This window comes from Salmo salar, chromosome 13, assembly GCF_965601325.2.
Source record: "Salmo salar chromosome 13, fSalSal1, whole genome shotgun sequence".
Classification (NCBI taxonomy): Eukaryota; Metazoa; Chordata; class Actinopteri; order Salmoniformes; family Salmonidae; genus Salmo; species Salmo salar.
In genome coordinates, this window is record NC_138303.1 from 14,035,252 (window position 1) to 14,050,398 (window position 15,147).

The following is a 15,147-nucleotide window of genomic DNA, read 5'->3' on the forward strand; positions in this document are numbered from 1 at the left end:
AGTTGGGATGGTATTCTTTGTCTTGCAAGCCTCCCCCTTTTTCCTCCAAACATAACGATGGTCATTATGGCCAAACAGTTCTATTTTTGTTTCGTCAGACAAGAGGACGTTTCTCCAAAAAGTACGATCTTTGTCCCCATGTGCAGTTGCAAACCATAGTCTGGCTCTTTTATGGCAGTTTTGGAGCAGTGGCCTCTTCCTTGCTGAGCGGCCTTTCAGGTTATGTTGATATAGGACTCGTTTTACTGTGGATATAGATACTTTTGTACCTGTTTCTTCCAGCATCTTCACAAGGTCCTTTGCTGTTGTTCTGGGATTGATTTGCACTTTTCGGACCAAAGTACGTTAATCTCTAGGAGACAGAACACGTCTCCTTCCTGAGCGTATGACGGCTGCGTGGTCCCATGGTGTTTATACTTGCGTACTATTGTTTGTACAGATGAACATGGTAATTTCAGGCGTTTGGAAATTGCTCCCAAGGATGAACCAGACTTGTGAAGGTCTACATTTTTTTCTGAGGTCTTGGCTGATTGATTTTCTCATGATGTCAAGCAAAGAGGCACTGAGTTTGAAGGTAGGCCTTGAAATACATCCACAGGTACACCTCCAATTGACTCAATTGCCTATCAGAAGCTTCTGAAGCGTTTTCAGGAATTTTCCAAGCTGTTTAAAGGCACAGTCAACTTCGTGTAAGTAAACCTCTGACCCATTGTAATTCTGATACAGTGAATTATAAGTGAAATAATCTGTAAACAATTGTTGTGAAAATGACTTCTGTCATGCACAAAGTAGCTGTCCTAACCGACTTGCCAAAACTATAGTTTGTTAACAAGAAATTTGTGGAGTGGATGAAAAACGAGTTCTAATGACTCCAACCTAAGTGTATGTAAACTTCTGACTTCAACTGTATCTGCACGTACACTATATACACAAAATTATGTGGACACCCCTTTTAGCCATACCTGTACCTGACAGGTGTATAAAATTGAGCACACAGCCATGCAATCTCCATAGCATAAAACCTTGGCAGTAGAATGGCCTTACTGAAGAGCGCAGTGACCTTCAACGTGGCACCGTCATAGGATGCCACCTTTCCAACAAGTCAGTTTGTCAAATTTGTGCCCTGCTAGAGCTGCCCGGGTCAACTGTAAGTGCTGTTATTGTGAAGTGGAATCGTCTAGGAGCAACAACAGCTCAGCCATGAAGTGGTAGGCCACACAAGCTCACAGAACGGGACCGCCGAGTGCTGAAGTGCGTAAAAATCGTCTGTCCTCGGTTGCAACACTCACTATTGAGTTACAAACTGCCTCTGGAAGCAACGTCAGCACAATAACTGTTCATCGGGAGCTTCATGAAATGGGTTTCCATGGCCCGAACAGCAGCCGCACACAAGCCTAAGATCACCTTGCGCAATGCCAAGTGTCGGCTGGAGTGGTGTAAAGCTCACCGCCATTGTTCTCTGGAGTGATTAATCACATTTCCCCATCTGGCAGTCTGACGCACAAATCTGGGTTTGGCGGATGCCTTGAGAACACTACCTGCCAGAATGCATAGTGCCAACTGTAAAGCTTGGTGGAAGACGAATAATGGTCTGGGGCTGGTTTTCATGGTTCCCTTAGTTCCAGTGAAGGGACATCTTAACGCTACAGCATACAATGACATTCTAGATGCTTCTGCGCTTGCAACTTTGTGGCAACAGTTTGCGGGAAGGCCCTTTCCTGTTTCAGAATGACAATGCCCCCGAAAACAAAGCGAGGTCCATACAGAAATGGTTTGTCGAGATTGGTGTGGAAGAACTTGACTGGCCTGCACAGAGCCCTGCCCTAAACCCCATAAAAGACCTTTGGGATGAATTGGAACGCCGACTGCGAGCCAGGCATAATCGCCCAACATCAGTGCCCGACCTCACTAATGCTCGTGGCTGAATGGAAGCAAGTCCCCGCAGCAATGTTCCAACATCTAGTAGAAAGCCTTCCCAGAAGACTTGAGGCTGTTATAGCAGTAAAGGGAGGACCAACTCCATATTAATGCCCGTGATTTTGGAATGAGATATTCGACGCGCAGGTGTCCACATACTTTTGGTCATGTAGTGTATGCGATGTATTACATAATTTTCGGGACCACTTTTTCTCGTGAGCGCTATTTTCAGATCTACTGGCGAAAAAGTATACAGAAGTACCGGAGAATCCCTGTAAGGCAGCATTTTCAGTTCTCACAAAAGGGAATTTCCACTTTAAAATGGTTCATTGTAGCATTTTATGTATCAAAAGATTATTACTCAATGACAACTAAAACATTAAATCAATCCTTGTACCTTTTTGTGTGCTTTCCTTACTTGTAGTGATGATGCTCAGAGCCTCAGACCATACATGATCTTTAACTTGTTTGCCATCTATACTCTCTACTACAAGCATAATAAAAACATTTTTTTAACAGAAAATACTGATATTCTTTGCAATGTTAGGACTCATTTTAGGTAAGGAACAGCATCAAGCCTGTTAAGGCAGCAATCAGCAATTGAAAAACGAACAAAGCCTCCTCCTCATCCCTGGTAAACAGCTGAGGGATGGGGCTGGAGATATGTAACCACTCTCAGATTCATAGACAGAGCTATGGATGGATGCAAAGACTGCCCATCCATGATGTCAACATTATAGTTTTAACCATATATTGTTTGTTTACATTTTCTTTGTTTATAAACAGAGTAAAATAAGATCATTTTGGGTTCCGATGGGGCACGAAAGTTGAACTAAGCTCATGAGGCATTTATTTATAAGCTATATTCTTCAAGAATCAATGGGTGCATATTCATTTATAATTTAAAAAATGTACAGTACCAGTCAAAAGTTTGGACACACCGACTCATTCAAGGTTTTTATTTTATTATTTTCTACATTGTAGAATAATAGTGGACATCACAACTATGAAATAACACATATGGAATCATGTAGTAACCAAAAAAACATGTTAACATTTTTTTTTGATTCTTCGAAGTTGACACCCGTTGCCTTGATGACAGCTTTGCACACTCTTGGCATTCTCTCAACCACCTTCACCTGGAATGCTTTTCCAACAGTCTTGAAGGAGTTCCCACATAGTAAAATTAAAGAAAAACCTTGGAATGAGTAGCTGTGTCCAAACTTTTGAGTGGTACTGTATGTAGTAACTACACATTTTCCTTTTAATTTAAGGATCTGACCCTTTATTTCCATTTTTGCCTAAAATGACATTCCCAGATCTAACTGCCTGTAGCTCAAGACCTGAAGCAAGGATATGCCTATTCTTGATACCATTTGAAAGGAAACACTTTTAAGTTTGTGGAAATGTGAAATTAATGCAGGAGAATATAACACATCAGATTTGGTAAAAGATAGTACAAAGAAAAAAAACATGTTTTCTATTTATTTTTTGTTCCCACATCTTTGAAAGGCCATTATATCACTTTGGAGTCTTGGCACAATTTCGATTTTGTCCACTAGATGGCAACAGTGTATGTGCAAAGTTTTAGACTGATCTAATGAACCATTGCATTGCTGCTCAAAATGTTGTCAACCGTCCCGGGGGGGGGGGGGGGGTGGGGGGGGGGGGGGGGGCGACATCGGTCCCGTAGAGGTTAAATGAATTTACAGAATAATATATTCATTTGGATGTTCTCTCCTTTAGGATCAAGTCTAGCTTACAGATTGTAAAGGGATAATGTGATGCTACATTAGCAGATACAGGATACGTAATGTTTGACATAGCACAGGAAATTTGAGACCAACCTTAACTTGGCGATACTTCCTCAATTCCCGACTTGGAAGACAACCAATGTCTTCTCAACATCAATGTCTAGTTGCAGGGGGGGTTTGTTTGAATTTAGAAAATGCTCTGCTATTTAATGAAATAACTGTTTTATTTCATGAGGTAATTCAACAATGTGCATGTCGCCATCTTGTCTATTTCAAATCTTCCGTCATTGATCAAGACACGTGAGTGTCGTGACATGTGGCACTTTGGGGTGAACACTCACCCGTCTCAATCAATGAGAGAAGATAAACATTATTTTTTAAATAGACAAGATGGCGGCGTACACATGGTTGGATTACTTCTAAATTCAAACGGACTCCCTGCAACTAGACACGGACGTTTAGCAGACATTGGTCGTTTTGAATTGAGTCTGGAATTGAAGAAGTTGGTTGAAAATTCTGTTCTACTTTAACATGTTCAACAACTAGATCAAAGTCATGAATGTTTTGAGTTTTCCTCAAATGATGTCTTCTGGCCTTTTCCCTCATCCCTCCCAAAATTAAAATTCTGAAATCTCTCCATGTTCCACATTGGTCTTTTATTCAGTTGCATGTAATCTAAGACAGACACGGCGTTGTTTTCCTCCTTTACCCTATCAATATTCTATTAGCAGTTAAACGCAAAACATTAACAATGAAATACAAAGTACACAATGCAAATATGGAATTTAATAAGGCAATTTGAAGGGACACTTTACACCAAATATCATAAATAACATTTCAAAGTTAGCTAATTGTTTTTAATATGTTAGTAACTATGATACTATTCTAATGATTGTTTAAATAACCAGCTAGGCATGCTGTTTCAATTCATTCTTATGCCTCCTGCAAAACATTTTCCATACAACACGAATGCCCACACACCACATTCACACGGAGGGAACTTCTTCATGTGACAAAGGTCACATTGCAGGAAAAGCCTGCAAGCAGCTTTTTGTTAGCCTGGTCCCAGATCCGTTTCTGCTTTTGTGCACTCGTCATTGTCAAGACAAACATGCTATGACAATTCTATAAGGAGTTGGCGAGAGCAGCAGCTGGCCCCAGGCAGTGAACAGACTGGCACCCGGAGGGCGCTGGCCCCAGGCAGTGGTTCGCTGGCTGTGGGGCACACACTAGAAAAATATATTACTGTCTTGGAATGTGTGATGAAATGGTTCATGATCAGTTGGCAGATATTTATCTATAGCAGGGCTTTCCCACTCTTCCTGGAGCAGCCAGGTCGTTCAAGTTTGGTGTCGAAATTGGACGTCTATCCACATCCTGAAATGTTGGGAAATGTCTTCAAAACCGGCCACTAGGGGCAACAGTGAGCACCATTACCATCAAGTAGGCTTGGGTTTTGCCAGGGTGTTGTGGATGGCCGAAATCCCATGACTGGATCAGAAGGCTGTGTGTTCGATCCCAGTTGTGAACAATACCCCAAACCTTAACCATTCAGAATGAGTCCCTAAACTGAACCCTTAACTTCAACATTTGGAGAAATGGAACGATACACTTTGAAATTTGATGTTTGGAGCAACGTGGCCAGCTTTTTGCCTGGAGAGCAACCATCCTGCAGGTTTTCAGTCCAACCCCAGCTGTAACTAACCTGATTCAGCTTATCAACCAGCTAATTCAATTCAGGTGAGCTACATTAGGGTTGGAGTGTAAACCTACAGGACGGTAGCACTCCAGGAACAGGGTTGGAGTGTAAACCTGCAGGGCGGTAGCCCCCCAGGAACAGGGTTGGAGTGTAAACCTACAGGACGGTAGCCCTCCAGGAACAGGGTTGGAGTGTAAACCTACAGGGTGGTAGCTTTCCAGGAACAGGGTTGGAGTGAAAACCTACAGGACGGTAGCTCTCCAGGAACAGGGTTGGAGTGAAAACCTACAGTACGGTAGCTCTCCAGGAACAGAGCCCTGATCTATAGTATATTCATAAGTAAAGAGAAAACCTTGTCCCCAGAGAATCAAATAATATGGTGTTCTTGAGATATCAAACAGAAAATAATTAGGGAGAGGAGAGCATCAAGATCCTAAGCAGGGTGACGGTGGACCTGAACAAACTGTTACTAACGAAATACTCTGGAGGGCCCGGTACTGTAACTAAAATACCCTGGAGGGCCCGGCACTGTAACTAAATACACTGGAGGGCCCCCGGTACTGTAACTAAATACACCGGAGAGCCCGGTACCGGTACTGTAACTAAATACACTGGAGGGCCCGGTACCGGTACTGTAACTAAATACACTGGAGGGCCCGGTACCGGTACTGTAACTAAATACACTGGAGGGCCCGGTACCGGTACTGTAACTAACTAAATACACTGGAGGGCCCGGTACCGGTACTGTAACTCAAATACACTGGAGGGCCCGGTACCGGTACTGCTAACTAAATACACTGGAGGGCCCGGTACCGGTACTGTAACTAACTAAATACACTGGAGGGCCCGGTACCGGTACTGTAACTAACTAAATACACTGGAGGGCCCGGTACCGGTACTGTAACTAACTAAATACACTGGAGGGCCCGGTACCGGTACTGTAACTAACTAAATACACTGGAGGGCCCGGTACCGGTACTGTAACTAACTAAATACACTGGAGGGCCCGGTACCGGTACTGTAACTCACTAAATACACTGGAGGGCCCGGTACTGGTACTGTAACTAAATACACTGGAGGGCCCGGTACCGGTACTGTAACTAAATACACTGGAGGGCCCGGTACCGGTACTGTAACTAAATACACTGGAGGGCCCGGTACCGGTACTGTAACTAACTAAATACACTGGAGGGCCCGGTACCGGTACTGTAACTAACTAAATACACTGGAGGGCCCGGTACTGGTACTGACTAACTAAATACACTGGAGGGCCCGGTACTGGCCTACTAAATACACTGGAGGGCCCGGTACCGGTACTGTAACTAACTAAATACACTGGAGGGCCCGGTACCGGTACTGCTAACTAAATACACTGGAGGGCCCGGTACCGGTACTGTAACTAACTAAATACACTGGAGGGCCCGGTACCGGTACTGTAACTAAATACACTGGAGGGCCCGGTACCGGTACTGTAACTAACTAAATACACTGGAGGGCCCGGTACCGGTACTGTAACTAACTAAATACACTGGAGGGCCCGGTACCGGTACTGTAACTAACTAAATACACTGGAGGGCCCGGTACCGGTACTGTAACTAACTACACTGGAGGGCCCGGTACCGGTACTGTAACTAAATACACTGGAGGGCCCGGTACCGGTACTGGTAACTAAATACACTGGAGGGCCCGGTCCGGACTGGCTACTAAATACACTGGAGGGCCCGGGACCGGTACTGTAACTAACTAAATACACTGGAGGGCCCGGTACCGGTACTGTAACTAACTAAATACACTGGAGGGCCCGGTACTGGTACTGTAACTAACTAAATACACTGGAGGGCCCGGTACTGGTACTGTACAACTAAATACACTGGAGGGCCCGGTACCGGTACTGTAACTAAATACACTGGAGGGCCCGGTACTGGTACTGTAACTAAATACACTGGAGGGCCCGGTACTGGTACTGTAACTAAATACACTGGAGGGCCCGGTACCGGTACTGTAACTAAATACACTGGAGGGCCCGGTACCGGTACTGGTAACTAAATACACTGGAGGGCCCGGTACTGGTACTGTAACTAAATACACTGGAGGGCCCGGTACGGTATGAGCTGCTTGGAGGGTATTGGCAGTCGGATAAATGTTTCCTGATGAAACCCAAGTTATTCATCTGCAATTGAGAAAAGCAGTCAAAAAACATAAGATTTAAAAACACATCAACAATATTAAGCAGGAAATGCATAGAAAACGTGGGGTAAAGAAACTATAAACTAACAGGGCTTTGACATAAAATAAAGCATATAAACGTTGACATGCCTCTAAAGTTTAACACAGCTCTGCTACACTGTTCAAATAAAATGTGGAAAAACCACAGCAAGTGAGAGAGACCTCAATCCAGTTTTGAAACGCAGGACGCCGTTGCAAAGTCTAAAAGGCTGGGTTTACAACCGTCTACCTGTCACACAAGAGGAGCGCTACTTCCCTAGGGCTCCGTTCCCTGAAGCAGAGGGTCAGAATGTGGGTGGGGCGTTGCACCCGTCTCCCCCTCCTTCTCATCCTCCTACTTCCTCCTGAGTGAAGCTAACTGCCAGCTCACGGAGCGTGACACTATAAAAATGCCAGACTACAAACACCCTCCTGACTTACTGACGCTGTGTTTAAATTAAAGACGTTTGGACACCAAGGAATCGTTTTCCTCAGTCTCTGTCGACTAGGTTTGACAGATGTGGTCTAAACAGCAGGTGTGTTGAGTGACGCATGACATCAGCTGCTGTGACAGGAAGGAGATCAGAAATGAATGTGCCACATGTGAAAACTAAGGCAGACAGAGGTGGCAGGTTGAAGAGGTCCGACCCCGAAGTCGGCCTGACAACATTTTCTCATGTCTTCGATATGAACATCAGGAGTCTCAATGATCTGTAATCTCACTAAATAAGGTTTCTGCTTCATTCATCTTCAATCTTATTAGCTAAAAATGATCACAAGGTTGTGTTGTAAGTTTTAAAAACACTTAACGTTTTCCCCAGCTGCTAGATAAATACTCATCGTCACTGGCTAGTGGTTTGTTGTGCACCTTGTGTGTTCTGTGTGCCAGGTATTAGACCACCATCACAACAGGAAATGATCACGTGGGTTTTTAATGGTAGAAAAATAAAAACAAACCAATGAACACACACGACAAATTAAATGACCTCACTAATCTCAGGCCAACGCGCCTATATGATGCGCTAGCTTGTTTCTGAATCCCTTTTACATTTGTAAAAACTAATTAATACAGCAATTGGAGAAAAAGCTCGACAGGAAAGAGTAGACAAAAGGAAAAAGAGGAAGGTTTGGCCCAAGACAGTCCTAGATACCTCCCTCCATTTTCTTGTGTTTTAGGGTGTTGCAGGGAGGTATTTGATGAAGGTAACATAAGTGACCATCATTCTCTCTTTAATCTCAACAGTTTGTCAGAGAGTCCTCAGTGTATGGTGGGATGCAAGGTTCAAACATAATAATAATGTATTTTCTTGGAAATTAAAGGAGAAATAAGAAAAAGTTAAGCAATTCCTTCATTTCCCTAGACGGCGTCTGTTGTGGCTGTCGTTCTCACAGGCGTTTCTGAGCGAAGAGTGACCCTACGACGACTCCTGTGACCAGGGTCATCCCTGCCAGAAGCCACTTCTTAAAGCTCTCCTGAGACTTCCTGCTCTCGGCTGCAGCGTCCATTCCAAAGATCTCTGCAAACCGGTCCTGGAGATAGAGAGAAGGGAGTTTGTGAACAAAATGAGGTATAACCCAAAACAGAACCTAAAATCACTATACCTTTATTATATAAAGCACTAATTTTAAAATCAGAGCCAAATAGAAATGTTCCCAGCACGTCCACAACCAGAAAACCTCCCTATGAGATTGAACAGCAGTTACCCCCAAGGGAATCCCTTTCATTGTTGACATTTCCCACCGTCAGGGTCATGTTGAGCCCCCCCCCCCCCTTCCAGTCATTTATTGGAGAGAACGTCCCAGAATGCTGACATAAAGGTCTGCACTTCTGGCTCCAGCCACACGAGGGAACAAGCTCACATCGGATGATTCATCCCATGACATCTGGCACTGATGTTCCAGCTGGCTGAAGCTGGTTGAAGCTGGCTGAGGTTGTTTTCAGTGCAGTGAGTGAATAGTGGACTTAACTGGCCAGTAAAACAAATAGTTCTCAAACAATCTAATATTACGACTGATGACTATAAACCAAGTAGTTGACATTTCTGTTTGTGTAACCTTCATAACTTAACATTCAGATGGTCAGACAGAGTCTTTGTCCCGCTGCTGGAATTAAAGTAAGATAGGAGACTCATTCCAGAGACATTCCAAACATGCTGCTTTGATTACAGATGGGTGGTGTGCACATCTCCCACACCCCTCTCTTCCTTCCTCTCTAACAGGGTGATACCGTCATCACTCCTCCAAATACAGAACAATACTTAACAACGGAGCCGGAAGCACAGAAACAGCATTAGCTGCGAAGGTGTCTGGTAAAAAGCTCCCTCCCTGGTCTACAGAATTATGTCTCTCTGGCAGTGTTTATCTGTAGGCCAACAGTAGTGTCTGTCTCTGGCAGTGTTGATCTGTAGGCCAACAGTAGTGTCTGTCTCTGGCAGTGTTTATCTGTAGGCCAACAGTAGTGTCTGTCTCTGGGCAGTGTTTGATCTGTAGGCCAACAGTAGTGTCTGTCTCTGGCAGTGTTGATCTGTAGGCCAACAGTAGTGTCTGTCTCTGGCAGTGTTTATCTGTAGGCCAACAGTAGTGTCTGTCTCTGGCAGTGTTGATCTGTAGGCCAACAGTAGTGTCTGTCTCTGGCAGTGCTACCTAGCTGAGGTCTGACCATCCCTGCAGAGTAGACCTACAGATACAAACCCACTGCAATGAATACTGTATATACACCCATAGTGTTCACATTCATCACTCAATGATTCCGGTGCAAACACTGTCCAAACAAACCCACCACAGCCAAACCAAACTACAGTAGGTGAAGTCTGTCTGCAGAGGCTAAGGAATGTCAACATGTAAGACTAACTGTGGCACAGCAGTCAGCAGCACTCTGAAGTTAGCCTAGTGGTTAGAGCATTGGGCCGGTAAGCGAATCCCTGAGCTGACAAGGTAATAATCTGTCGTTGTGCCCCTGAGCAAGGCAGTTAACCCACTGTTCCCCGGCGCCGAAGACGTAGATTATGGCAGAGATGGTGGGTTAATGAATGCATTCAGTTGTACAACCGATTAGGTATCTCCCTTTCACTGAGAGATGAAGCCACAGAGAGTATCGCTCCCTGTGAGAACACCATGAAGGGGAATGACAGGAATGCTGTGGGTGTAGAAAATAAAGATGTGGGTGTAGAAAATAAAGATGTGGGTTTGCGATGACAATAGGTCATGATACATGTGTTGAAGCATATCAGAATACAGAGTGAGTGACAGGTGAAACCAAAAGCCTTAAAAAAAAAAATACAATAATAATAATAATACAATAAAATAGGATAAGAGTTCACTTCACTTTCCCTCCCCTGAAAGAATATTAATAAAATACAAGAATACATTTTATTTTTAACACACTTGCTCATCTTTCTACCATATCATCTAGGTTCATCTTCAATGTCTCTGCCCAGGTCTGTCTCAGCTCAACACTGCTTCCTGTGGTCTGTAATCATGGCAGGCAGCAGCATAATACTCAACCCTGTAGTCTTCAGTGCTTATTGATCTCAGGAGGTCTAATGTGTATTCTACCTGCCCAGGCATGACCATACCACACACCCCGACACAGTCCACACACTGTATAACCACACCTTTCTAGTGAACTGGGGTCTAAATGCTCAATGACTGGTACTAAATCACACCGGTCTATCCTACACCTTCAATTACCCTACACCTTCAATTACCCTACACCTTCAATTACCCTACACATTCAATTATCCTACACCTTCAATGACTGGTAGTAAATCACACCGGTCTATCCTACATGTTCAATTATCCTACACATTAAATTATCCTACACATTAAATTATCCTACACATTCAATTATCCAATTATCCTACACATTCAATTATCCTACACCTTCAATTATCCTACACCTTCAATGACTGGTAGTAAATCACACCGGTCTATCCTACATGTTCAATTATCCTACACATTCAATTATTCTACACATTCAATTATCCTACACATTCAATTATCCTACACATTCAATTATCCTACACATTCAATTATCCAATTATCCTACACATTCAATTATCCTACACATTCAATTATCCTACACCTTCAATGACTGGTAGTAAATCACACCGGTCTATCCTACATGTTCAATTATCCTACACATTCAATTATCCTACACATTCAATTATCCTACACATTCAATTACCCTACACATTCAATTACCCTACACATTAAATGACTGGTAATAAATCACACCGGTCTATCCTACATGTTCAATTATCCTACATGTTCAATTACAGGTAGTAAATCACAGGTCTATCCTACATGTTAAATTATCCTACACGTTCAATTATCCTACATGTTCAATTACAGGTAGTAAATCACAGGTCTATCCTACATGTTAAATTATCCTACACGTTCAATTATCCTACATGTTCAATTACAGGTAGTAAATCACAGGTCTATCCTACATGTTAAATTATCCTACACGTTCAATTATCCTACATGTTCAATTACAGGTAGTAAATCACAGGTCTATCCTACATGTTAAATTATCCTACACGATCAATTATCCTACATGTTAAATGACTGGTAGTAAACATTGTAATGTTTGTCATTCTCCATGTCTGGGTGGTTCTCTCTCAGTGTGAGCTACCTAGCCCTAAACCTACTCTCTCAGTGTGAGCTACCTAGCCCTAAACCTACTCTCTCAGTGTGAGCTACCTAGCCCTAAACCTACTCTCTCAGTGTGAGCTACCTAGCCCTAAACCTACTCTCTCAGTGTGAGCTACCTAGCCCTAAACCTACTCTCTCTCTCTCCAGTGTTTTCCACTTGTTCCCCAGAGATGACAGGTGCTAAGCAGCAGCCATTCTAAGATGTTTTCCAGCCTCTGGGTTATTATATATATTTTTTTAATCGATAGCTGAAGAGAGAAGGAGAGAGGAGGGACGGAGAAGTCCGTGGGGCAAAGGGGAAAAAAAAAAAACATTTCATTATAAGGTCGTCACGGTTACCAGAGAGCAGCTGATCGGTGTGTTTGTGTCTGATAGATTATCCAAAGCTACATGGCTGGGAGGAAAGGACCATCAGCCCCCGAGTCAGTTCTAGCAGGTTACCCCACTGTTTCACACCACCATCATGACCTGGAAACAATGTCACCTTGGTGAAACACTGACCACTAGATTTGTTTTTTTACCAATGAAAAAGGGGCTATTTTAGAGAATGTAAGCAATATTTAAGATAGTTTTGAGGTTTAGACTAAAGTGTTTCTCTTCATAATTTAGAGCCCTTAGGTCCCCAGAGAGAGAGAGAGAGAGAATCTGAATTAACCAGAGCCTTTCAAATAATTCAGCATCAGCTGATCTGGGCAGGTCTCTTTCAATAGAGGCCTCAGCTCAGTTTGGCAACCTGAAAGGAAAATATGCAGAGGGAACACAGTTACCAAACAGAGTTGAAACAATGCTAAAAGGGGAGTGTTCCATTCAAATGCAGAAAGGAATCCAGAATGTTCAGCCAGCCTAGTTCTGTGAATTACAGAATGCTGGCATAGCCCTGGGAACACAGAAGCCTCTGAATAGAACTACTAATAAAAAAATGCCAGATTCCGCTTTAAACCAGCCCAACGAAAGACAACGGAGGGTTGCAAAACCCCTTGGTCACACTGGACGGATTTCCTGTCAAACGCTGCATTCTTCAGTGATGACGCAGGCCATCTAGATTGTATCATCCAGTATTTGAGTAATATGTTATCACCTCATGTCTCAGACATGCCTCTGATGTTGAAGTCTGACCTTTGCTGAGTCATAACGAAAACACGGGATGTGTTGTGCTTCTGGGGGCAAAAGTGCAATTCCACATCAGTACGTCTTGTTTGTTGAGTAAACTTAGATAAACAAACTGTTGCGTTAGATTACATTTGAGTGACATCAAAGGACGGCTTTTAATCTTCCCCGCTGGTCAAATATGTTGAATATACTCACATTGACCACAGGTGGACCTCTTATCTGCCATCGTGATGCACACAGGCAGGGCAGAACTAGGCTAAAGTTGACAGCTAAGACACTGCCCCCAGTCCCACCCTCAGAAAACACCTCCTCATGCCTGTCAGCAGATCATCCCATACGGCGCCGCCGCGCCGTCCAGGTTTGGCCGGTGTAGGCCGTCATTGTAAAGAATAATTTGTTCTTAACTGACTTGCCAAGTTAAATAAAAGTTTCAAGAAATGTAAAAAAAATAAGGTCATATGACAACTGGCAGACAGTCATCCGCCAGAGTGTGAAAGTCGGGCTTTGGGCCAAACCATAATACACCTGCAGCATGGGGAGGGGTTCATACACCTGGCAAAGCACTAGAGCAAGGCTCTGTTCTGCCTTTAACGTCTCCTGCTCAAATAGCTGGAGTACTATGTAGTCATAAAGACTGGTGACTGATTACAAACAACAACCCACACTAAACAACTCTGTCATTCACGCCCCTTTAAACACTTATGCAAAGCGGAGGCCAGAGGAGACTACGCAGGCCCAGGAGACTACGCAGGCCGAGGCCAGAGGAGACCACGCAGGCCGAGGCCAGAGGAGACTACGCAGGCCGAGGCCAGAGGAGACTACGCAGGCCGAGGCCAGAGGAGGACTACGCAGGCCGAGGAGAACACCCAGGCCGAGGAGACTACGCAGGCCGAGGCCAGAGGAGACCACGCAGGCCGAGGCCAGAGGAGACCACGCAGGCCGAGGCCAGAGGAGACCACGCAGGCCGAGGCCAGAGGAGGACTACGCAGGCCGAGGCCAGAGGAGACTATACAGGCTGACCTAGTCGGCTCGGGGATTCAAACCAGCAACAGTTCGGTTACTGGCCCAACCACTAGACTACCTGCTGCCCTTACCACTGTTATCAGACCTAACACTCTTAACCACTAGACTACCTGCTGCCCTTACCACTGTCATCAGACCTAACACTCTTAACCACTAGACTACCTGCTGCCCTTACCACTGTCATCAGACCTAACACTCTTAACCACTAGACTACCTGCTGCCCTTACCACTGTTATCAGACCTAACACTATTAACCACTAGACTACCTGCTGCCCTTACCACTGTCATCAGACCTAACACTCTTAACCACTAGACTACCTGCTGCCCTTACCACTGTTATCAGACCTAACACTCTTAACCACTAGACTACCTGCTGCCCTTACCACTGTCATCAGACCTAACACTCTTAACCACTAGACTACCTGCTGCCCTTACCACTGTCATCAGACCTAACACTCTTAACCACTAGACTACCTGCTGCCCTTACCACTGTCATCAGACCTAACACTCTTAACCACTAGACTACCTGCTGCCCTTACCACTGTCATCAGACCTAACACTCTTAACCACTAGACCACCTGCTGCCCTTACCACTGTTATCAGACCTAACACTCTTAACCACTAGACTACCTGCTGCCCTTACCACTGTCATCAGACCTAACACTCTTAACCACTAGACTACCTGCTGCCCTTACCACTGTTATCAGACCTAACACTCTTAACCACTAGACTACCTGCTGCCCTTACCACTGTCATCAGACCTAACACTCTTAACCACTAGAC

At 44.3% G+C, this 15,147-nt stretch overlaps 1 protein-coding gene across 3 annotated transcripts in view; it reads right to left on the reverse strand.

Moving 5' to 3' along the window:
- Positions 1–8,489: 8,489 nt before the first annotated feature.
- bclx (Apoptosis regulator Bcl-X) overlaps positions 8,490–15,147 on the reverse strand; it is a 34,265-nt gene continuing 27,607 nt past the window's right edge. For all 3 annotated transcript variants that reach the window (XM_045692195.2, XM_082959643.1, NM_001141086.1), the window contains 1 exon segment: positions 8,490–9,105. In XM_045692195.2, coding sequence (XP_045548151.1) covers positions 8,962–9,105 — 144 coding nt within the window. In that variant the 3' untranslated portion in view covers positions 8,490–8,961.